Source organism: Pleuronectes platessa, chromosome 16 (genome assembly GCF_947347685.1).
Source record: "Pleuronectes platessa chromosome 16, fPlePla1.1, whole genome shotgun sequence".
NCBI classification, from domain to species: domain Eukaryota; kingdom Metazoa; phylum Chordata; class Actinopteri; order Pleuronectiformes; family Pleuronectidae; genus Pleuronectes; species Pleuronectes platessa.
In genome coordinates this window covers 24,479,512-24,503,050 of record NC_070641.1, presented here as the reverse complement: position 1 = coordinate 24,503,050, position 23,539 = coordinate 24,479,512, and the positions used below count along the sequence as shown (strand labels likewise).

General features: G+C 45.0%; 4 protein-coding genes across 10 annotated transcripts in view; 3 read left to right on the top strand and 1 right to left on the bottom strand.

The window, feature by feature from the left end:
* Positions 1–1,288: 1,288 nt before the first annotated feature.
* Positions 1,289–23,539, bottom strand: part of nupr1b (nuclear protein 1b) — a 66,882-nt gene continuing 44,631 nt past the window's right edge. Inside the window, exons 1-4 of one of the 3 annotated variants that reach the window (XM_053442986.1) lie at positions 16,948–16,951; positions 2,489–2,685; positions 2,240–2,375; positions 1,289–1,591 (exon numbers count right to left, since the gene is read on the bottom strand). In XM_053442986.1, the coding sequence (XP_053298961.1) occupies positions 2,248–2,375; positions 2,489–2,585 (225 nt within the window). In that variant the 5' untranslated portion in view covers positions 2,586–2,685; positions 16,948–16,951 and the 3' untranslated portion in view covers positions 1,289–1,591; positions 2,240–2,247. Of the gene's footprint in view, positions 1,592–2,239; positions 2,376–2,488; positions 2,826–16,947; positions 16,952–23,539 lie in introns of those variants that run through there. The other 2 variants (XM_053442985.1, XM_053442984.1) reach the window with 2 other exon arrangements.
* On the top strand, positions 5,800–10,090 carry sgf29 (SAGA complex associated factor 29). Of its 3 annotated transcripts, XM_053442974.1 has the most exons (11): positions 5,800–5,932; positions 6,494–6,627; positions 7,487–7,570; positions 7,651–7,726; positions 7,867–7,939; positions 8,311–8,375; positions 8,456–8,585; positions 8,671–8,817; positions 8,896–8,931; positions 9,293–9,455; positions 9,813–10,090. In XM_053442974.1, the coding sequence occupies exons 3-11, from the start codon at positions 7,505–7,507 to the stop codon at positions 9,927–9,929; spliced, it is 873 nt and encodes a 290-aa protein (XP_053298949.1). In that variant the 5' UTR covers positions 5,800–5,932; positions 6,494–6,627; positions 7,487–7,504; the 3' UTR covers positions 9,930–10,090. The 3 variants fall into 3 exon arrangements, with proteins under 3 accessions (XP_053298949.1, XP_053298950.1, XP_053298948.1); XM_053442975.1 differs by having other exon boundaries at positions 5,801–6,784; XM_053442973.1 differs by having other exon boundaries at positions 5,810–6,627.
* Positions 11,372–15,572, top strand: nfatc2ip (nuclear factor of activated T cells 2 interacting protein). 2 transcript variants are annotated; one of them, XM_053442971.1, is made up of 9 exons: positions 11,372–11,430; positions 12,521–12,619; positions 12,696–12,756; positions 12,851–12,968; positions 13,098–13,178; positions 13,597–13,828; positions 13,929–14,073; positions 14,560–14,678; positions 14,761–15,572. In XM_053442971.1, exons 1-9 carry the CDS (start codon positions 11,419–11,421, stop codon positions 14,920–14,922), a joined length of 1,029 nt encoding a protein of 342 aa, XP_053298946.1. In that variant the 5' UTR covers positions 11,372–11,418; the 3' UTR covers positions 14,923–15,572. The 2 variants fall into 2 exon arrangements, with proteins under 2 accessions (XP_053298946.1, XP_053298947.1); XM_053442972.1 differs by lacking the exon at positions 11,372–11,430 and adding an exon at positions 11,437–11,965.
* On the top strand, positions 16,182–23,360 carry spns1 (SPNS lysolipid transporter 1, lysophospholipid). 2 transcript variants are annotated; one of them, XM_053442968.1, is made up of 14 exons: positions 16,182–16,477; positions 17,728–17,943; positions 18,273–18,487; positions 18,981–19,046; positions 19,225–19,361; positions 19,468–19,619; positions 19,876–19,942; positions 20,326–20,468; positions 20,713–20,865; positions 20,945–21,134; positions 21,215–21,280; positions 21,376–21,474; positions 22,042–22,210; positions 22,352–23,360. In XM_053442968.1, the coding sequence occupies exons 3-14, from the start codon at positions 18,280–18,282 to the stop codon at positions 22,420–22,422; spliced, it is 1,521 nt and encodes a 506-aa protein (XP_053298943.1). In that variant the 5' UTR covers positions 16,182–16,477; positions 17,728–17,943; positions 18,273–18,279; the 3' UTR covers positions 22,423–23,360. The 2 variants fall into 2 exon arrangements, with proteins under 2 accessions (XP_053298943.1, XP_053298942.1); XM_053442967.1 differs by lacking the exon at positions 17,728–17,943 and having other exon boundaries at positions 16,198–16,477.

The following is a 23,539-nucleotide window of genomic DNA, read 5'->3' as shown; positions in this document are numbered from 1 at the left end:
GTCTGTGGATCTGTGTGGTCACATGACGGCGTCCTCGTTGGCGTCCAGGTCATCGTGAGACAACTCGTCCACTTCGATGGGAGCTCCGTCCCTTTGAGACTCATTAGTTTGACTCTGGTCTCTGTCCCTCATGTCTTTGTGGAGTCAAATTGTTCCTCGGAGGTTTGACTCTGGTTTCAGGGTCGGCTCATAAATATCTGTTTTCTTTGTGTTTCATTAAATCCTCCTGTCACAGACCAGTTTGTATGTGTGTGTGTGTGTGTGTGTGTGTGTGTGTGTGTGTGTGTGTGTGTTTGGAGATCTGTTACACGAACAGGAGGTCTGTTATTAAAGTGGCCTGTAGTGACCTCTGACCTCTGACCCCGGCTCCTACTGTCCATGTTCAGCTGTCTGGAGAACAAATTCACCTCCACCACAACCTGCCACACAGCGTGGGCCAACACACACACACACACACACACACACACACACACACACACACACACACACACACACAGACAGTATCATATCACAGGCAGCTCTCTTTTGGCAAACCTGAGGACTAGTTGCTAGGCAACCGGGGGAGTTTCTAAAAGCTCTGGTATCTCCTCTGCAGAGGGGTGTGTGTGTGTGTGTGTGTGTGTGTGTATGTGTGTGTGTGTGTGTGTATGTGTGTGTGTGTGTGTGTGTGTGTTTGTGTGTGTATGTGTGTGTGTGTGTGTGTGTGTGTGTGTGTGTGTGTGTGTGTGTGTGTGTGTGTGTGTGTGTGTGTGTGTGTGTTGTTGTTGGATGGGGAAGCTGGTTATGTAAGGACGTTTTGTCGTTGCCATGTTGTTTGATCGTCTCTATAAATATTCATGATCCCTGTGGAACCACTGGTTCCTCTGCAGCTCATTGAAATCCAGCTGTGGAACCACTGGGTCCAGAGGTTAGAACGAGGCTCATCCACACTTCAATGTTTTAAAGTTAACTTGCAGTTTGAGTCTGAAACCACTGCAGCTGTTTTACAACCTTTGACTTTCTGTGAAACTTTCTCTGCATGCTGCCCCCTGCTGGCGGACCCGCACGTCACATCCTCAGGCCGGAGAAGGAACCAGGTTCACGTCTCAATGACCTCAGACGATCATTTCCTCATTTAGAATCAGGAGTCGTCTGATCTCATGATCACGTGTGGATTCATAGCGAACAGGTTAAATCCTGAGGTTAAACATCTGTGTGAACTTTAACCTTTGAAGAGTCAAGAGGTCACAGGATCAGTTAGAAAACACCACAGGTTCGATCCCGTGAGAAACAGAAACAACAAATCAAGTCACTTCAAATGTTTTTAATAGAAAGGAAACGTTTTGTAAATCAATGAACACATTGAAATCACCAAACTCCTCCCACCACAAACACAGTGCACGGCCCACGTGCACGCCACCACAGGTGAGCGCTCTCCAGCCCCTTCAGGCCGAGGAGCCGCAGCGCCCCCTGGGGGAAAGGATCTCTGCAGCTGGAACATCTGGATGTGCGGGCTCCTCTTCACAACCACAACACGCTCCAGCCAATCACACGTCTCGTTCTGTCTTCAGGGAAACCGAGGTCAGTGTCCGGGATAAAGAGGCGGAGTTTCCTGAAGAAGAAAAGTGATGTTATGCACCGCGTATTAAAAATGATTCAACCAGTAAATGGATCTGCTGAAAAAACAATAAACAATAAAATCCACTTTATCACTGAAACAAATTGACCCTTCTCTCTGCAGCTCAGCGCCCACATGTGGTCAGTGGAGGAAGTGCAGGGGAAGGAAACTTTCAAAAGGGAAAAGTAACTTGCTGAGTTTTACCTTTAATATTTGTTTATAAATAAAAATAATAATAAATGAATGTGAACACATGATTCTCTCTGCCCTCTACACGTGAACACATGATTCTCTCTGCCCTCTACACGTGAACACATGATTCTCTCTGCTCTCTACACGTGAACACATGATTCTCTCTGCTCTCTACAGGTGAACACATGATTCTCTCTGCCCTCTACAGGTGAACACATGATTCTCTCTGCTCTCTACAGGTGAACACATGATTCTCTCTGCTGTCTACAGGTGAACACATGATTCTCTCTGCTCTCTACACGTGAACACATGATTCTCTCTGCTCTCTACACGTGAACACATGATTCTCTCTGCTGTCTACAGGTGAACACATGATTCTCTCTGCCCTCTACACGTGAACACATGATTCTCTCTGCTGTCTACAGGTGAACACATGATGACCGGTCTCACCTCAGAGTTCACTCTTTGGTTTTCTTCTCACTGTTCTGCAGCTTCTCGACGATCTTCCTCTCGTGTCCTGAAGGGTTCGGTCGGTTGGTGTTGTCACTGGCCTCCTTCTTGGTTCGACCCTTACGAGCCGAGCCCTCTGCAACACAAACACACACAGTATTAAACACACAGTGTCAGACACACACAGTATTAGACACACACATTCTTCAACAAACACATTATTAAAACGATTAGGGTTAGTTTCCTCACCTGAGTATTTATCTGTCAGATTATAATATTCATATTCATCATAATGCTCGTCTTCAAAGGTGGAGGGTTTCATGTTCTTCACGTCCACGTGACTCATGTTTGTCTGAGAAAAAACACTGTTTGATAAAAGCTGCAGAAGTTTCTTCTTCTTCTTCTTCTTCTTCTTCTTCTTCTTCTTCTTCTTCTTCTTCTTCTTCGTCTTCTTCTTCTTCTTCAGAGCAGAACAACAACAGGATCTATTTTCTCCTCTGTTCTCTGAGTTTTTATAACAGGAACATTTTGCTCCTCCTCCACACTCACTCCTCCTTTCATAAACACTCATATGTTCCTCTTCTCCTCTTTTTCCTCCTCCCCTTTTTCCTGCTGTAAGTGTTGCATCAGTTTTTCCCAAAAGTCAGCAGAATCCCTGAGAGGATTTTTCCCCCCCAATCTTTTATTCTTCATTAAAAGCAACGGTTTTAAATGTGTTGTATTTGTTTGTTTGTTTGTTTGTTTTGGTGGTGGTGGTGTGTGTGTGTGTGTGTGGGGGGGGGGGTCTTCTATTCATCTGTGAATTCATATTTTTAAGTTTTCATTTGTCTTTTAAATCTGTGAAACAGTTGTTATTTCTTTCGGCCCAGGATAATATTTACTAATCTTTATTCTTACTGGTTCCTTTTCGAGGTATTTGTTGGTGTAATACTAACTTCAGCCACAAGAGGCTGCCCCAGTTACGCATGTCTTCCAGCTGATTTTTTTATTTTAAACAGAACAAACATGACGTGTGTATAATATCAACTTCTACATTCTCAGGTGAGGTCGTATAAAAACATAACAACTTAAATTATGTGCCACTGGTTTAAAATTAACAACAAGTTTATAACAAATACTAAAATAAAGCAAACACAGGGTTGAAGCTGAAGTGTAAAAAATATACAAAATAACGTCAAGTAACAAACATGAGCAAACACGAGGTGGAGTTTTGATTTATTGTGTCATATTTTATTTATCAATTGTTCACCTGACCTCTTCCCGATTTATTAAAAACTGACTTTCTGTATTTGAAACATTGGATCAGTTGATGACTCGTGTTCGTGTTTGACCTTCGTTTCAAATCTGCTGATTTTCTTTCTTTATCAGCAGCTGCAGATTTCACAGAACTTGACCTGTTTCAGTGACCTGAGTGTGTGTCTGTCTGTGTGTGTGTGTGTCGCTGATCTCCTTGCTGTTAAAACTCTTGTGATGTGTTCACCTGTAAAACAAACATTGGACTCATCTTATCTCAGAACAAAAGTTCAAAGAGTTTGTTTGATTTGCTAGAAAACATTAACTCTTCGTAACCTGAAACTAAAATAATATTGAAACACAAAGAGGACATTTTTGTTTTGATACAATTTTAAATTTGATCTTTTTAACATCTTTAAGCAAGTTTACGTTTAAAAATGTCTTTGCAGCAGCGCCCCCTTGTGGCCTAGGGGACATCCGTGTGGAGAATTCAGTGCAAAAACTGAAAAAGAGTTTGATCCTGTTGATTATTGATTGAGTCAGATAATTAAAATGTAATGTGATCTCCTCCTGTATTATAATAACAATAATAACATGCTATTATAAATGTTGTGGATGTTATTAACCCTGGGAGCCTCTGATCATCAAGATCCTTTCATCACAGACTCTCCTCCACTTCTCCTCCTCTCCTCCTCTCCTCCTCATCTTCTCCTCCTCATCTCCTCCGCATCTTCTCCTCCTCTCCTCCTCATCTTCTCCTCCTCTCCTCATCTTCTCCTCCTCTCCTCCTCTCCTCATCTTCTCCTCCTCTCCTCATCTTCTCCTCCTCTCCTCCTCTCCTCATCTTCTCCTCCTCTCCAACTCCTCTTCTTGTCTTCTCCTCTTCCTTTTCTCCTCCTTCTCTCCTCCACTACACCTCTCCTCCTCTTCTCATCCTTCATCAACACAGCCATCATATCTTCCACCTCCTCTAATGAAATAAAACCTCCTCTGATCTTTCACTCTCATCTACATAATTAAAAAGAGACATTAATATTCAACACGATATTTCCCTCTGTCAGCTCCTGTCCAGGTTCATTTTATCACAAGTTGCAATAAAATTAGACATAAATCATCTTTGACAAAGATTTATTAACGTGTATTTGGATTTGTCAGTCTGGCCCATGTATCATCTGCTAACATGGAGGAGGCGAGGTTCATGACCTATACTGGCAAGTCGTCAATCTTTATTTAATTTATTTGGTTTGTGTTCAGATTTATGTTCTGAAAATGTGAAAAAGATAATTTTCAATTTCATTTTTAATCAAGGACGATGCTCTGGTTTCAGGAGGTTGTGTTGCTCAATGTGTGTTGCTCTGGTTTCAGGAGGTTGTGTTGCTCATGTTGTGTTGCTCTGGTTCCAGGAAGTTGTGTTGCTCATGTTGTGTTGCTCTGGTTTCAGGAGGTTGTGTTGCTCATGTTGTGTTGCTCTGGTTCCAGGAAGTTGTGTTGCTCATGTTGTGTTGCTCTGGTTTCAGGAGCTTGTGTTGCTCATGTTGTGTTGCTCTGGTTTCAGGAAGTTGTGTTGCTCATATTGTGATGCTTCAGGAGCTTGTGTTGCTCATGTTATGTTGCTCTGGTTTCAGGAGCTTGTGTTGCTCATGTTGTGTTGCTCTGGTTTCAGGACCTTGTGTTGCTCATGTTGTGTTGCTCTGGTTTCAGGAGCTTGTGTTGCTCATGTTGTGTTGCTCTGGTTTCAGGAGCTTTTGTTGCTCATGTTGTGTTGCTCTGGTTTCAGGAGCTTGTGTTGCTCATGTTGTGTTGCTCTGGTTTCAGGAAGTTGTGTTGCTCATGTTGTGTTGCTCTGGTTCCAGGATGTTTCCTCTGAACGTCTCACTTCCTGTTTTCATCTCCTCAACAGCTCAGTTAATATTTGCACACAAATGAGGTGACCTGAGCTGTTACACTGTGGGCTCTCTGTTCACAACCACACACACACACACACATACACATACACACTGGCACAGACACACACACACACACACGTCTCAGGTGTGTAACACACTCAGTGTACACTTGGCTATCTAGGTTACAGATAAGACGTCAGCTTCATGGTTTCATATTACTGTTTGTTCACACACAGACACACACACACACACAGACAGACACACACACACACACACCCTCTGTAAAACAGACTGTATAACCTTGTATTGTGTCGGTTGCTGCACGTCTCTGTCCTAAGTGATAAATAAGTGACTGATTGTATATCACGTGTTTTGATTGTGTGTCCAGCTGCAGCAGATGTGAATCATTAGTTTGTATTTGACGTCTGGTTCAGGCCACAACAACAAGTCCTGAAGAACACACACACATTTCTACTCTGCTGCACCGAGGCCCTGTGCAACAAGTACACACACACTTGACTTTAACAACTCACTATACTGCAGAAAACATCCAACTAAAGATAAGCAGCCGCAGGTCTGTGTGGTTTATGATACATATGAGTTTATACATATTAATATATGTACAGGGTTAGGGTTGGTATATATGAGGGTGTTTGATTCCAGTGAATTTTAATGTGGCTTCATAAGGAGATGTTGTGTTGTGATTTGTTGTTGTGATGTGTTGTTGTGTTGTGATGGGTTGTTGTGTTGTGTTGTTATGTTGTGCTGTGTTGTTGTGTTGTTATGTTGTGATGTGTTGTTGTGTTGTTATGTTGTCATGTTGTGCTGTGTTGTTGTGTTGTTATGTTGTGATGAGTTGTTGTGTTGTTATGTTGTCATGTTGTGCTGTGTTGTTATGTTGTTGTGTTGTTATGTTGTGATGTGTTATGTTGTTATGTTGTGCTGTGTTGTTGTGTTGTTATGTTGTGATGTGCTGTTGTGTTGTTATGTTGTCATGTTGTGCTGTGTTGTTATGTTGTTGTGTTGTGGTGTTGTGATGTTTTATGTCATGTGATTGTAAATGACCACGTGTCAGTCACAGTTTGTTTGTATATAAACTTTCTGTGGCTCCACGTGTTCTGTACCAAACCTGCAGTTCCACTCTCCTCCAGCTGGGGGCGGTGTAGACCTTGGAGCTGCTTCACGGACCCACGCTAACACGAAGAAGAAGAAGAAGGAGCTAACCCGTGCAGCTAACAGTTCGTCAGTAAACAAACAGAAAGATTCACAGTAAGAAACTGAACTTCCGTTTCAGATGAAAACATGAAGAAGCTTGAACGAAGCGGATCCTCGACGGGGAGCCACGAGCTCAAAGCTCCGCGAACAATTACCAGGCGAATGCTAGCTAGGCTGCTAAGTCAGCTAACGATACAATGTAGCTAAACAGGTAGCATTGGACCTAACGTTATAAACCAGCTGATTTACAGTGTAAATGTACAGTTAGCATTGAAGCTAACGTTATAAACCAGCTGATTTACAGTGTAAATGTACAGTTAGCATTGAAGCTAACGTTATAAACCAGCTGATTTACAGTGTAAATGTACAGTTAGCATTGAAGCTAACGTTATATACCAATTTATTTGTATGACTACAATAAAAAATATGAACCTTTTTATCTCGATCAGAGAAGTTTAAACCAAATTTGATTCAGAATCTGTTAATTCAGACATGATCTGTTTTCCTGGAATCTAACAACATGAAGAGCTTTGATTTAATCACCTTAAATATTAAAATAACACTAGTTAATTTAGTATTCCAGCAGTTTTTAACACTAAGGACAATTTGTAGAATTTTACTTGTTCTCCTACGAATCAGTTCCCAGGTAAAATGGTTCAGTTTATATTAAAGTGATAACTTAAGCAGTAAGTAATGAATCAGTACTTTCATCAGAAACAACAGAAAAGATACAACTTTGTAAATGAGTTTATTTTCTCCAGTCTAAGAGCAAAATACTTTCTACTCGTGATTTTTATTATTTTGGCCTTAATACTGTTCCAAAGGAAACGTCCAATGAAATGTGGATCAGTCTTAAATCCCCTGGTCTCAAACCGTTTGTCTGTTTGTTGTAACTAAACTCTCTGACTGTCAGAATCTCGGAGGCTCTGACATGTCAGCTGATACCAAGATTGCCGAGCTGCTGACGGAGCTCCATCAGCTCATCAAACAGACGCAGGTGAGGGTGGAGTCAAGTCTTCACCTGGACGTAGACTCCTCAGTTAAACTGAACCAGATCCAAATCCTCTCTGTTTTCAGGAGGAAAGATCCCGGAGTGAACACAATCTACTCAACATTCAAAAGACGCATGAGAGGATGCAGACTGAAAACAAAAGTCAGTCACTTCACTGTTTCCATCCACAGGCTCATGATCCTCTCACCTTAATATTCTGCTGTTTTCAAACCTCATGTTCTTTTTCTAACTGTGTCTCTGTTGACTCCAAACTTATTCCAGCATTTTGTCTTTTTCCTCAGCTTCTCCGTACTACAGGACCAAGCTGAGGGGCCTGTACACCACAGCTAAAGCAGACGCCGAGGCCGAGTGCAGGTGAGTGACCGCGCTCAGGCCGAGGCTCTGTCCACACTATGTTCCAGTTCTAAAACAGTTACACCTGGCGTCCACACTTTACCAGCTCTGAACCGGAGACTTGTGTAAATGCTGCAGGTCTTGTTTTAGTTTGAAAACTACGGGCTTGTGTTTTTGTCTAATGTGTGTTTGTGTTATGTATGAGGACGTAACGTTGTTCAGTTGTGTCTCAGTTTGAAACACTAGGTGTTCAATTAATATTAAATCAAACATTTGTGTGTAAAGTTTGAGCTTTAGTTATAACTCCTCATACACTACTCATAGTTTTCTCAAGGCTGCTGAGCATAAAAAGGAAATCCATGTGTGTTGTTCACCCCCCCCCCCCCACACAGCATCCTGCGTCACGCTCTTGATAAAATCGCAGAAATCAAGTCGTTGTTGGAGGAGAGGAGGATAGGTATGAACAAGTACATCACACTCTTGATTGTGTTTTTGCCATTTTGTGTTTTTTAATTTCATTTCTGAATTGTCAACCAGCTGCTAAGATGGCCGGCGTGTACAGTGACAGCGACCCCCCCAGGAAGACGATGAGGCGCGGGGTCCTGATGACGCTCCTCCAGCAGTCGGCCATGACGCTCCCTCTGTGGATCGGAAAGCCTGGAGAGAGGTAGCTCACCCACCAACTAAAACCAGAAACACTAAATGAACGCAGAGAAGTTTGTGTGATTCTGAGGTTCCCCCTGTTCTCTCAGCCCCCCCCCTCTGTGCGGGGCGACGCCTGCCAGCAGCGACTACGTGGCCAAGCAGGGCGACAAAGTGGCAGCGAGGGTGAAAGCCGTGGACGGAGATGAGCAGTGGATCCTGGCTGAGGTGGTCAGCTACAACCACTCCACCAACAAGTGAGAGACACTTCCAACGCATCATAACGTTGTAGAACAGGATGTGACATCACAGCTCTGAATGTTTTCTTCCTCCAGATACGAAGTTGACGACATTGATGAAGAAGGAAAAGAGTGAGTCACAGCTTCACATTCAATATCTCTCACATGTATCACCAACATGAATCTCATTTAAAAAAACTTCTCTTTTAATTGATCACTTTGATTATTGACCATGAACTTTGATTGGCTAACCCTAACCCTAACTCATTCATTTATATCCATTATAAAATGTCTCTCTGTCACAACTCTGTGGTTATTGGTCAGAATCAAACACGCATGACCTCATTTTGTGTAGTCAGTGTGTCTCATGTCTCAGACTCGTTCACAACACATCATCTAACGAAGCTGTGAGCTCAGATGAGCTGATGGTTCCAGTCAGTTCCTGAGATTTGATGAAGAAGAGTAAAGGTTGTTGTCTGTGTTTGTGGATCAGGAGACACACTCTGAGCAGACGGAGGATCATCCCTCTGCCTCAGTGGAAGGCAAACCCAGAGACAGACCCTGAGGCCCTGTTCAGCAAAGACCAGCTGGTGTTGGCCCTCTACCCCCAGACCACCTGCTTCTACCGGGCCCTCATCCACACCCCCCCACACAGGGTGAGACTCGCCCCTCAGCAGCCTTTTTACACAAAGACTTTAAATAAAGATGGACGACACGTCTCTACCTCCTCACATTGCACAAAATGAACCAGCTCAAATGAACCCTCTGAAAACAGACGCCTCCTGGTGGCAACTGTCCGCAGGAGATTGTTGTTTGCATGACCGTCCTTAAGTTGATCTCAAATTAAATAGTAATAGTTAAATCTGTAGATATATTAAACATCCTGCCAACAATCATTTAAAACTAATAAATAACCTCCAGTCAGTCTGTAGATGATCTGAATGAATGACTTCCTGTCTGTGACCTCTGACCTCAGTGTGTGTGTGTTTGTGTGTGTCTTTGTGTGTCGACAGCCTCAGGACGACTACTCTGTGCTATTCGAGGACACGTCGTACGCTGACGGCTACTCCCCTCCTCTGAACGTGGCTCAGCGATACGTGGTCGCCTGCAAAGAGAACAAGAAGAAGTGACGGGTGAAGAGCTGAAGAGCTGAAGAGCTGAAGCATGAGCGCACCGACGAGCCTGTTCGATTGTTTAGTTTGAAACTTGTTCAGTTTTTTAAAGAGATGACGTTCAGAAACAGGTTCTGGATGATTAGTCAAGAATCAAATAAAAAAAGTTTGAAGCTGAAGTGGGAGACGTTCATTAGTCGAGTGAAAACATCCCAGAACAGACATTTTAAAATGAGGCTGTAGCTGTTTTCAGACTCCAGGTCAGATCCAGAGTTTGTGTTTCACAGCTGAACAACACAGAGGCAGGTTTTCTGCACAGACTCACTCAGCATCAGATCCTCCTCATGGTTCAGGTGAGAGGTGGAGCAGCCGGGGGGGGGGGGGCAGCAGACACACACACAGGAAGTGACCTGGTACCTCTGCTGCAGAGGTCACGTGATCATGTTTACATCACCTGACACGTCGTCAGCTCTGATCACCACAAACTCTCTTCGCATCTTTGTCTGGGTCTTCATCGTGTGAGTCAGCTCTTCTTCACCAGAGACATTTGTTTTAGTTTCTTCATGTTTGTGTCCCGTGCTAGAAGCCCCCCCCCCCCCCCCCCCCCGCTGTGTCCACACATCGGCTTCTCCTGGATCCTTATGGACTTTATAGAGGAGGTCAGGCAGAGAAAGTCTGCAGAGCCTCCCACTCGGACGTTTGTGTTCACACACGATGCTCTGGAGAAAATACAGAGCAACTGTCTGAAAGCAGCTTATTTAACCCCAGACTCACAGAAGAATAGAAATGAACCGTTGGGACCTGAACGCCTCCTCAGCTGTGATGAAGTAAAAACAGATTCTAATGAATTCTGGACTTTGGTGGAATAAAAACATTTATCATTGTAAAACATTGTTTTCTTATGGCCATGATGTTTATAAAATCTTTTTGTGTATGATAAAGATGAGTGTGTTCAGTGTTTTCTTTGTGTGTAGACTGGAACACATCAACTCACCAGTCGGACAGTTTCACACTGATATCAGTAATTGTTTTGTTGCTTCTCGTGACAAGTAGAAGATCAACATGTTTCAAAAGTCTGAGCATCTGTTTCTGACCTCAAGTGATTTGTTATTGATTCATGTTTTAAACAAATCATTTCTAGCTTTGTGTTGTTATTCACTACACACACACACACACACACACACAGAATCAACAAACGACAAAAACTTCAGTCACATCTTTATTTATAATCAGTTCTTGACCTGGTTTTTACTTTGAACTGGAATAAAATAAAACTGAAAATGAGAAAACACAAGGCAGGAAAAAAAGAACATGAATAAAGACAGTTATGAGAAGGATTTTGAAAATGTAGATAAAATGAGAAAACAGTGGTGTTCCTTGAGGTGAAGTTATAAGAACTTCACTGTGGATGCTGATGTTACGACCCTGACCCTGAACACAACACGAGACCGGATGTCCCACAGTCCTTGAAGGCGACAAACAAAGCGCGGGTACTAGTAGAGCCAACATGGCGGATCCGGTGAGTTTCTAACTTCCGCTGTTTCTACCGTTAACCTACACTTAACGCAGGAGTCACGTCATGAGCGAGGAACGTAACGATGTTTCAATTACCGCAAAAGAACAGAGAAACCCGAGAAGTCACGTGAGGCCGCGGAGACAGTGTAAAAGTGCAGGGCTAGCTTAGCGTTAGCATGAGAACAGCTAGCAACCAGCGAGGCTTTCAAAATAAAAGGTTCCTCTGCTACTGGGTCGTCGTGTTTCAGCTTCAGTCTGCGGTTAAAATGAGAAACTGACCAACTGTTCCGCTTTACTGTGAAGGGACCGGAAGAGAAACACGGAACCACGTGGCAACCCGCGGGTTCACGGTTCTTTCCCAACAGCTTGTTTGACGGAAACGTGTCCGCAGGAATAAAGTTCACGTTCAAACTGTTTTCAACGTCTGAAGTAGTTCAGGAGCTCACACAGCCTGAAAACCAAGATGGCCGACTTGGCAGTGACCAAAAGTGAAGCCAAAACAAGTCTGGATCGCCCCCTGGTGTCTGGCTGCGGTACAGGTCATTGAGCTCCTCCATGTTAACAGATGGGACATGGGTCAAATAAAACCCCTCAAAGGAGACGTTAAAGATGTTTCTGTCATTTCAGCTCGTTCTTCTCTCTCTGATGTTTGTCCAAGTGTTTCTGATCAGTTTGGTTTGAATCAGTTATTTGATGACATGAAAACATATGATTGACAGATGATTGACAGCTGACACTCTTGGTCTAGTGTGGAGCCGTGGTGTCGATACACAGAGACTGGATATGTCCACATGAGTTTTAAATGATATTTGTTTGTGCTCTGTCCCCGGTCGACTGGATTGTTAACACTGCTCATCACAGTGAGAAGGTTTGAAGACAAGTAACAGAAAGTCTCAGGTCTGAACAGACCGATGTGTCAGCGTTCACGTCTCAGATCATTTGGAGACACGTCGTCCATCTTTATTCAGTCGGACATCATGAACCTGTGGTGGCCTTCAGATAAGGAACTAACTCTCGAGCCAGTTTGTTTTGTCTCCTGCATCAAAGGCTCTGTAGCACAACTTCTGACCTGAGCTTCTCTTCACCATCTGAAGGTATCTGACGGTGAAGTGCAGGCTGTGAAGCCGCCGCCCAAACGCAGACGCATCCTCGACCCCTCAGCCATCGTCCCGGTGCCAGTGTACTCCAACAAGGTGAAGAACCAGCTCTGCCCAAAGAAGCTTCTCTGACAATGTCTTCTCCCTGTCACCTGAGTGCTTCTGTTTCCAGGTGAGCAGCAGTCTGCGGCTGAAGCCAATGGATCATGTGTTCACTAAAAAGGAAACCACAGGTATAAACGGAACTCTATATATGCTGTAAGTGTGGGAACAAGATAAACCCCGGATGGAACTTAGTGGCAGCTGATTGTTCCTGTTTGTGACCAGAGGACGCTGCAGACGACAGTTTGTGGTCATCTCGGGAAACGAAGGCAGCTGCCATATCCCTCAGTGACTCGGAGGAGGAAGCAGAACATGTGGAGAACAAAGCAGAACATGATGGACTGTAAGTGCTGAGGCTCAGAGAACCGTGATGTAGTTATTTATGAACAGAATACCCTCATCTAAAATGGATGGGATGGAATTCACAGGCACTGAGTTTGTTTGCTTTGTCTTGTCACACATGTCACGTCAGAGAAACCTTTCGCTCTCCGTCTCCTCCGCCGCCCGAGAGTCCGATCCAGAAGCAGTCCAGTCAGGTGAAGAAGAAGATCAGGTGAGTCTGGATTCTTGGTTCAGGTGCTTTGACCTCGTGTCTGCTTGTTTGTAAAGACGCACACCTCCTGGTTTTAAAAGGTCATCTCTGCACATCTGAGCAAACAGCAGGTCATGAGGTCGGAGGAGCTGCAGAGCTCAGGACCCCACTGTGGCTACGGAACATGTTTCTGTTGCACTGAAGGTTCCCAGGAGCCTCAGCGGCCTCCATCCTGCCGGGGGGGGGGGCAGCAGCAGTCTCTGGGTGTTCACCAGCTTTAGTAGTTTGAGGTTTTACGACCTGCCCAGGTGGATCAATCCACTAACTCTTAATTAAACAACTCAGCTCCGTCAGTTTCCTCTGTATTTTGGTCAGAAGGTTTGCTGAAGTTGGTCTATTTTGGTCTTTAAAACAGTTTCTGGTTGTTTTTGTTCCTCAGTGAGATCGACCGGAGGCTCAGGGTGATGAGCTCCCTCATGTCCCCCGAGCCACAGAAGAGGCCCAGGCGCCGCCGAGGCTCCCGGACGCCGGTGTCAGAGGAGGAGCAAGATGACGTCATCATAACGAACCCTGACTCAGGCTCGTGGAGTTCATCGTACAGCTCCTCACTCCACGAGATCTCCCTGAAGATCCGCTGCAGGACGGACATCCACAAGATCCCTGTGCTGTCGGTACGCACAGACGCCACCTGAAAACATCCAAATACATATCGTAGCATCAGCTGGTGTCGACTGTTTGTCCTCTTCAACAGTTTGTGTGTTTATGTTTTAGTCGACACCTTTAAGCAACGTGTTGGCCCAGCTGTCTGCCGTCCTTCACGTCCCGCCCCCCCGCCTCCTGTTGTTGAGGGAGGACATCGAGCTGCCGCTGGATTCCACCGTTGGTGAGATCGGTCTCGGCATCGCAGACATTTTAGGTCAGTAAATCAGCCGTTATTTAAAGAAACCTGCACCATCATCAGTGACTTGTTCTCACAGATTCTCATCAGAATCCAGTTCTGTTCATGTCAGTGTGGACGTCCACCAGGCCGCCGGGCTCTGCCACACAGCCAGAGACAGAACTTGTGCTTTCTGCAAACAGCACACACACGTGAACCAACAGAAACTAACTCACAGTGACTTCACGGCTCAGTCCTGTCTGGTCTCTGCGTGCGTCTGCCAGTGTCCTGAGTCCCTGGGTGTCTTGAGACTGTCCTCCGTTAAGCCTGAGGATCAGCTGAGCTCTCCACAGTCTCAACTGTCAATAAAAAAGAATGAATGAAGGGGTTTACTTAAATTTGCCATTCCTGTTGTGATGTAACATCATTAATAATTGTTATAAAATGTTCAGATTCTCACTGGTCACCGACCCCCCTGCAGGGGATGGAAGACACTAACTGTCCTTGTCCCTCTTCTCGATGCAGAGTGCGTCGTCATGGCAGACGACGAGAGAAGCAAAGAAGTCGTCGGTGGCAGCGACGTCCTCACGGTCCGACTGCAGAGCAAAGACAGAGACGCCTCCCAGGAGTTCTCTCTGCACAGGGTTCGTACCTGCTCCTCTTCTCTGTCCTCTGGTTCCTGTCTTCAGAGGCAGCGAGACACAAACCTGTCCTTGTTTTTTTCAGGACGCACCGCTGGGCCCCGTCTTCTCCCAGTATCTGTCCAGGATGTCCCTCAGCGCTCGGAGTCAAGTCCGCTTCCACTTCGACGGGTCCAAGGTGACGCCCGGCCAGACGCCGGCCCAGCTGGACATGGAGGACGGAGACATCATTGAAGTTTGGATCTAAGCTGTAGATTAATTGTTCCTTCTATTAAACGTAAACAAATATTAAACCTCTGAGGTTTTGCAGTATTTCCTCTGGGATTCTGGAGCCGTGCAATGTTGGACATTTCTTTCATTTTTTAATATGTGTACCTCATAAATTCTAGTTTGAGTCAAAACAGAACCGTCAGAACCGGGTCAGTCGCTGGTGCAAAATGATCGTAGTGGGAACGCTGGTTTTTGTGTAGATTTTATGTACGTTTTGTTTAGTTACTTTTTAAAAGTGACTGAATTGTAAATGATGAAAACACAGTTGTACAGGAATTGATATCACTGTACAAATGTAAAGTTATTTGACTGTTCCTGAGACAGATGTCTTCACTCTGGTTCAGCACATTCACTTTTCAATAAGTGGATGGGTTCTACATTAAAGTGCCAATTCCATAAGTTTACGTCAATAAAGAAAAACTAAAGTTTCATTTACAACAACAAGAACATTAAAAAAGTTTATATTCATATTTCTTTAAGTTAGAGAGTTAAACTACTAACAAAAGTACTCATGTAACTTATTACTCCTCTAACTTGCATGTCATCTTTGATAACTGCTCTGAAGTCAGTTTCATGTGGGATATTCAGAGACATTCTCCTTGGCTGACAATAAATGAATCCTCATCATGTGATTTCATATTATATGATATCCACTGATCGATAGAAAACAGGACACGCCTCTTTCGAATGGACTTTTCTACATTCACCATTATAAATCAAATTTAATATCAATCTCTTGATAATTAAATTGCATGTTGTATTATTTCTGTAGATAAACAGATCAGAATCCGAATCCGAATTATTTTTATTGCCATGTATATTTGCACATACAGGAAACTGCCTTGGTGTGGTTGGTGGATTTAGAGGTTAAGGTATTTTATATGAATATTCATAATTACTAAGTTGTCAACAGTTACCATAATATGTTGTGATTGGAATTGATATGAATTTTACTTCATTTTAAGTTAACTAAAGTCAAATAAAAGGGGGGTGTCCTATTTGTGTTCATTTCAAAATGGGAGGAGCTTAGTCCAGAAATGAGAATCTTTATAATAAAGACGTGTGTATGATTAAGCTTTCAGCCAATCAGAGCAGAGCAGTGTCGTCACAGCTGGATCCAGGCGCTGCAGCTGGAGAACATCTGTCCGAGTCATAAGGTCACGTGACATGATGTCGTTCTGCAGACACTAAATGTTTACCCATCATGCATTGCGTCTCTTCATCCCGAGACACATTGAGTCTGACGTGATGAGCAGTCAGTCACGTCAAACCAACTTCATCTGGTCATGTGACTCAGGCTGACGTCACGTGAGCTGCGGACCGGATGTGTGCAGAGAGCTGTCATGGCGGCGGTGGAGACGAGTCCTCAGTGAGCAGTGGACCTGTGGACGGTGGTTCGAGCCGCTGAGAGTCCGACACACAGACGCTGCTGCCCGGGGAAGAGTCACTGTGACCCGCCGGCATGAAGCCTGAGTGACGGGACAGACGAAGAAGAAGTTTAGAGACAGAAGAAGAAGGAGCGTCATCGTCAGGTAAACAACAACAACACAATGACGTCTTCTCGCGTTTTTTATTTTCTTATAGAATCTTTATGATAATTTACTCTGTGAATCTGTGACGTCATATGACACTCTGGTTATTTAACGTTAGAATTCATCTAAAACAAGATGAAGCAGATTAACGAGGTTTTGACTGAGAGACATCCGATCATCAGCTGTTCATGGAACAAAGAGACTGTCTGTCTCAGGTCTCTGTCCTCTTGTCTTCACTCAGGATTGATCTCATTGATTTCGATCATTTATTGTCATTTATATAATTAACAGGTGAGGAGGATCAAGAGATTAATCAGTCTGAGTTTCTCCAATGAGCAGATTAGCTTTTCGAAGACGTCAAACTTTTAGTTTGAAATCGAATCGTCTCGTGTTTGATTCCAAACAAAGACCAGATAACCCTTAACCAGGTTAAGCTGGTACCTTATAGGGCTGGGAGCTGTTGACCAATCAGAGCAGAACTGAAGAGTTTGAGATAGAGTCTGATTACATCATCAACCTGAAGAGAAACATCAGTTTCTACAGATGTTCGGTTTCTGGGCACAGTGACGTGTCATCAGAAGATCGAGGTCTGGACCCGAGTGTCCTCGTCAGTCTTCTTCACAAAGACCCTCTGGATGAATGGGTTCATGGACTCGTCACGAGCTGAGGACAGAAGTCACTTCCTGCCTCGTGGTCCATGGAGCCGGTCGAGGCCGCGGCTTCTTCTTTCACTGCTGGTTCCTCTTCTCAGACTCAGGAGCTTCAGAGTTTCTGTGACTCGGGTTCATCAGCTCGTGTTGAGCTTCTACAAATCAAAAGTCCAAAATCAATCCAATTATTTAAGTTGTGTTATTGATTTAAACATCTTTTGAAAATCATTAGAAAAATATTAACTGATTCATTTCCTTATTTTTACCACTAAATCTAACAGAAGGTGATTTTCTTTTAAATAAGTGCTTTTGACAAATCTCCTCATTTGATACATTTATCAAAACACGTTAGACCTCAGTGGTTTTTACTTGACTCGCGGTTTGTGGTTAAATTAGTAGAGTTACTGAGATGAGCTTCACTTCCCCATCAGGTTCCTACTGATTCATCTCAATCCCATAGTTTTCACTTGGTGATTGTTTGTCAGAGAATCGAATTATTATTATTGATTTCAGATCAAGTGAATATCCATTCACTGTTGAAAACAAAGACGTGACTACAGCAGACAAACTGATCAATGTTCTGTGTTTTGAAATGTTCAGACTTCCTGATTTGATCACATGATCCAACTGTGGCCAAAACAAGATAAAACCGGATCTCCCAGTTCAGGTCTCACTCAACAGCCGTCAGTTAGTTGATCACGTCTGGCTCCAGTGGAACAGTCCATCCGTCCATCATCATCTACGTCCTCTTATCCACATGATCAGGTGCTGCTTGTCTGGGGGCGTGGCTTAACAGGTGGCCAGCCAATCACAGAGGTAATCAGGGTGATTCCAGATTGAAAGTGGACCGGTAACTTCTCTCTAGTTGGGAACATGTGATCGCTGCTCGTCCACAGTGGATGATCTTAACTAGTCTTAGTATGTTTCAACATCAGAGAACTGTGGCAGAGCATTATGGGATATCTGTTCCCAGCTGTGACCACAGACGACAGATTTCACACCAGGAAAAGTAGCAGATTTTATTCTGGAGGTTCTGCAGCTTCCTGTTTGTTTTCCTGCTTTGAAAAGGTTTAAATCCCAGTTCAGGTTCAGATGACCGAACGATGTTGTCACTGATCCAACGCCCTCTCTCTCTCTCTCTCCAGCGTCGTCATGTCTCTGGGCGAGAACACGCCGGACTCGGCGCCGTTCCTCTCTGACGACAGCGAGACAGAGGGTCAGGAGGAGCAGGGCGGGGGGGCGGGCCAGCGGCCGCCGGAGGGGCCGGCCAGCGGCGTGTCCAGCGTCCGAGCCCTGCTGACCGTCCTGGTGCTCTGCTTCATCAACCTGCTCAACTACATGGACAGGTTCACTGTGGCAGGTAGGACGCCTCCCACAGCCAATCAGAAGCCTCTCCCCCGGCGACACCTCCTCCGATAGTTTGAGGCTTTGAAGCGTCAGAGAGCGAGATGAGGAAAATCAGGAGATTGAAAAATGAATCAGAAGAAATCGAGGGAACAACTTTAAAACAAGTTCTCCAGTAAACTTTATTAAATAAGGGTTTTAATTATCAGTTTGTTTTAGTTTTGAGTATCTGCTGATTTTCTAGATTTGTCTTGTTAACAACAAACATTTGAACATTTCACAGTTTATATTATTTAACATCACTAACATGGAGGAGAAGGGTTCCTGTCGTCCATCTTTATTTCGTCGGTTTAAAATCCACAGCAGCTGTCACAGATTGTGCACAGCGCCCTCTGTAGTATGGAGGTGGAACAGTCCGACTGAAATACAGCAGGTCAAGTTATGTTTTTTACTTTAGACACTGAACAATGGATGAAATGTCAACCTGCTGGTTCCTCTCCTCCCTCCAGGAGTGCTCCCGGACATCGAGCATTACTTTGGGATCGATGACGGGAAATCCGGTTTACTGCAAACTGGTAAGAAGAATATTTAATCTGTTAATCTGTGAACCACGTGAGTGAAGCTGCGTCCTCCATTTAAACTGATTCATTGAACGTGGATGATATTGATCTACTTTGAACACGCTCCTGTTCAGTTGTTGTTTTAATAGTTTCAAACACAAACAGACTTTTCATCATATTTGTTTCTGTTCAGTTTTTATCTGCAGCTACATGTTCCTGGCTCCGATCTTCGGGTACCTTGGCGACAGGTACAACAGGAAGGTGATCATGAGCGTCGGGATCACGTTCTGGTCGCTGGTGACACTGGCCAGCTCCTACACCCCCAGAGAGGTGAGACTGGTTTCCTGTTCTGCTCAGTGACTGCTCTGCTTCAGAGGAGACGACTGAGAACGTGTTCGCTGGATGTCGAGTTGAAATCCTTTTTGTTTCCTCGCAGCACTTCTGGGCCCTGCTGTTGACACGCGGCCTGGTCGGGGTCGGCGAGGCCAGTTACTCCACCATCGCTCCCACCATCATCGCAGACCTCTACGTCAAAGGGAAGCGGACCAACATGCTGTCCGTCTTTTATTTCGCCATCCCCGTGGGCAGGTAAGATGATCCTGACCAGTTGTCCACTCTGACACCAGTTCTGAGAGCAGCAGCCAGGGAACCTCCCAGTTCCTGGCTGGTGTTTGTCTCGATGGTTTTCACTTCAGACCCTCGATCCACTCGATGGAACAGACGAAGCTGTGATGAAGATGTTTTATCTGCATCTGGACCAGCAGATGTGTAGACAATCTATTTCTACTCACACGTCTCTTCGTCCTGTGTCCACATCACGTCTCGTTTCTCTTCTTCCTCTCAGTGGCCTCGGATACATCGTGGGCTCTCAGGTCAGCAACATAGCGAAGGACTGGCACTGGGCTCTGCGGGTACGTTCTCATTACCAGTTCAAAAGATTTATCTTCAAAGTCAAACATCTTTTAAATGAGCCCGAATGTATTAGAGCAACAGAAAAGAGCTGAAACTCAAATGTTAAGTTCATCATCACGTCTCAACCTGTTATTTTATTTATTCATTTTATCAACTCAGGCAGAATAAAGTTTCTCATTCTGAGTAAAACTGCTTTAAGAGAATTTAAAGAAACGTGTTGAATATTTTACAGCAGATTCTAATCTGTAAAGTAAATATTTCAGTATTTGCGGCTTTTCACAAACAACAGATAAAGTTTTCATCATTTGTTTGAGGATAGATTGAAATGAACCTATGAACTGAAGGATGTGGGTGAAGCTGTCTCTGTGGACGTGTCCCTCAGGTGACTCCAGCTCTGGGGCTGGTGGCCGTGGTCCTGCTCCTGGTCGTGGTTCAGGAGCCCAACAGAGGCGCCATCGAGGCTCGACCCGAGCACCAGCTGCACCGGACCAGCTGGCTGATGGACCTGCAGGCGCTGAGCAGGAAGTAGGTTCCACCTCACTCCGGTTTGGCTGATCCAGGTTCAGCTCGGCAGGTCACACGTTTATTGAGTCTGAGCGAAGTATCGTTTCAGCATCGAACCCGAAACGCTACGACAGGATTTTACAAACGTTCTAAAGAATCCGGTTCAACGTGTTTCTCTGTGTTTGGAGTGAACGTGATTTGACTTGATACTTGAACTCGTGTTGGATCAGTCTGACCTGATGTGTTTCCTCTTCTCCGGCTGCAGCTGCAGCTTCGTGTTGTCCACCTTCGGCTTCACCGCCGTGGCGTTTGTCACCGGCTCTCTGGCTCTCTGGGCCCCGACCTTCCTCCTGAGAGCTTCTATCTTCACCGGGGTCAAGGCCCCGTGCACCGACGCACACTGCGCCTCCTCCGACAGGTAACGCTGAGCGATGGAGTGAAACTGAAACGTGTGATAGAAACCTGGCTGACTCCTCGTGGTCGTTTCCCCCCCGCAGCCTGATCTTCGGAGCGATCACCTGCATCACCGGCGTTCTGGGCGTGGCCAGCGGCGTGCAGCTGAGTCGGCAGCTGAGGAAGAAGACGCCCCGGGCGGATCCGCTGGTCTGCGCCGCCGGTCTGATGCTGTCCGCTCCGTTCCTCTACCTGGCCATCGTGTTCGCTGAGGCCAGCACCATCGCCACATACGTGAGTCTTCTTCATCACGTGTCGTGCACAGGAAACACGCGTGTTCATGAGACTGAGGCTCCTGTGTTCTGTCCCCTCAGGTTTTCATCTTCCTGGGAGAAACCTTCCTGAGCATGAACTGGGCCATCGTGGCCGATATTCTGCTGGTGAGACTCGAGACTTTACAGGTCGACCTCTGACCTCTGACCTTCAGTTAGTGAAGCTCCACTCACAACCTTCTCTTTCTCAAACTGTTTCCCAGTACGTGGTCGTTCCCACTCGCCGCGCCACAGCTGAGTCGCTTCAGATCGTCATCTCTCATCTGCTGGGAGACGCTGGGAGTCCCTACCTGATCGGAGTGGTACGTCCCACACACACACACACACACCTACCTGATCGGAGTGGTACGTCCCACACACACACACACACACACACACACCTACCTGATCGGAGTGGTACGTCCCACACACACACACACACACAGACACACCTACCTGATCGGAGTGGTACGTCCCACACACACACACACACACACACCTACCTGATCGGAGTGGTACGTCCCACACACACACACACACACACACACACCCCTACCTGATCGGAGTGGTACGTCCCACACACACACACACACACACACACACACACACACACACACACACACACACACACACACACACACACCCCTACACCCCTACCTGATCGGAGTGGTACGTCCCACACACACACACACACACACACCTACCTGATCGGAGTGGTACGTCCGAAACACACACACACTATCACACACACACACACCTACCAGATCGGAGTGGTACGTCCCACACACACACACACACACACACACACACTGAACGTTTGCAGTTTGAATCTTCACGTGTTGTCCAGCAGTCCACTGACCTCAGGTCTGTCCCTCTCTGCTGGACCCCAGGTCTCTGACTATCTGAGGAGGACGGACTCGTTCCTGTGGCAGTTCCGCTCGCTGCAGCTCTCTCTGCTGATCTGCGCCTTCGTAGCTGTGGTGGGGGGGGCTTTCTTCCTCGCCACCGCCCTCTTCATCGAAGGAGACCGAGATCGGGCGGAGAACTACGTGGCTTCAGGTGAGACTCGGGGGGGGGGGGGGTGATGATGATGATGAAGCCCTGACCGTTGAGCAGGGTCCGGTTCTACAGGTTCAAAACAGCTGCTGTGAAAAACACTAAACATCAAGTTAACAGAACTGTTGTCGTCTCTGTTCACAGACGACGAGCCGATCGTGGTGCCGAGCAGCGGCCGGTCCACTCGGGTCCCGGTGTCCAGCGTTCTGATCTGAGACCAGCCGCTGAGGAACCAGTGGGACTGAAGACACTGAAGGGACTGTCTGCCGTGCAGAAACCTTTTAAAGTTTATTTCTAGATCTTTCTGTTTTTTATAACTTCCTCAGAACGTGGTCGTCTCAGGAGATCTTCTGATTGGTTGAGATCTCTGATTGGTTGAGATCTCTGATTGGTTGAGATCTCTGATTGGTTGAGATCTCTGATTGGTTGAGATCTCTGATTGGTTGTGTGGATCCTCAGCGACTGAGGAGCTGAAGCTCTGATTCACTTTGACTGTTATTTGACCGACTGTCGACAAACTGGTGGAGACATCTGATCACCTTCAGTCAGATCAGAAGTTCATAAACTTTATTAATCACATTTCAGCTCGTTTGAGTAACAACACTAACCTTTAAATGCAGTCAGTTATTATCTGTCTACAGTTTTTAAACTTCATCACTGATTTGAATCCTCGTTTTTCTGTTGGAATGTTTGAAGTGTTTAACGGAGGTTTTTTAAATTTAAGTTTAATATTTCCTTCGTGTTTGACGTTATGAACGTGAACGTTAGTCAAAGTTCTTTAGTCTCAAATCATTTTTTTTACCGTTTCTGTTAAACAAGAATGAATTTGTTGGACGAAGTGTTTGTTATTAACATGCTCAGGTGGACTCATGATTTTATCTTTACAGTAATAATTTACAGCTAAAGTACGGAGGCCCTGAAGGCAAGAACTAGACCCGCTGGTTGTACTTTTTCAAAAAGACACTTTTTTTACTTTTAAATATGACTTTGACAATAAGGAAAATAAAGTTCTGTAACATCACTGTCACGTCTTTAAGTCTAGAAAATGATTTTACATGTTGATAAAGTTTTGTCCCAAAGATTCTTTAGGAAGTTTGATGACATCGTATAAAAGCTGTTTTCACAGATGAAAATTAAAAACCCTAGAAAAACATCCTGGCTCAAATCGATCTTTAACATTTTTAAGGAGAACTCACTTCCCTCTCAGCGAAGTCACGTCAGAATGTTTCAGCTTCATGTTATTAAACCGTTTGATACGTGAGAAGTCGTGTTGTTATTGTACAAAAATTCTGATTGAATATTAATATTCCAACTTCAGTCTCGTCCTTTCAC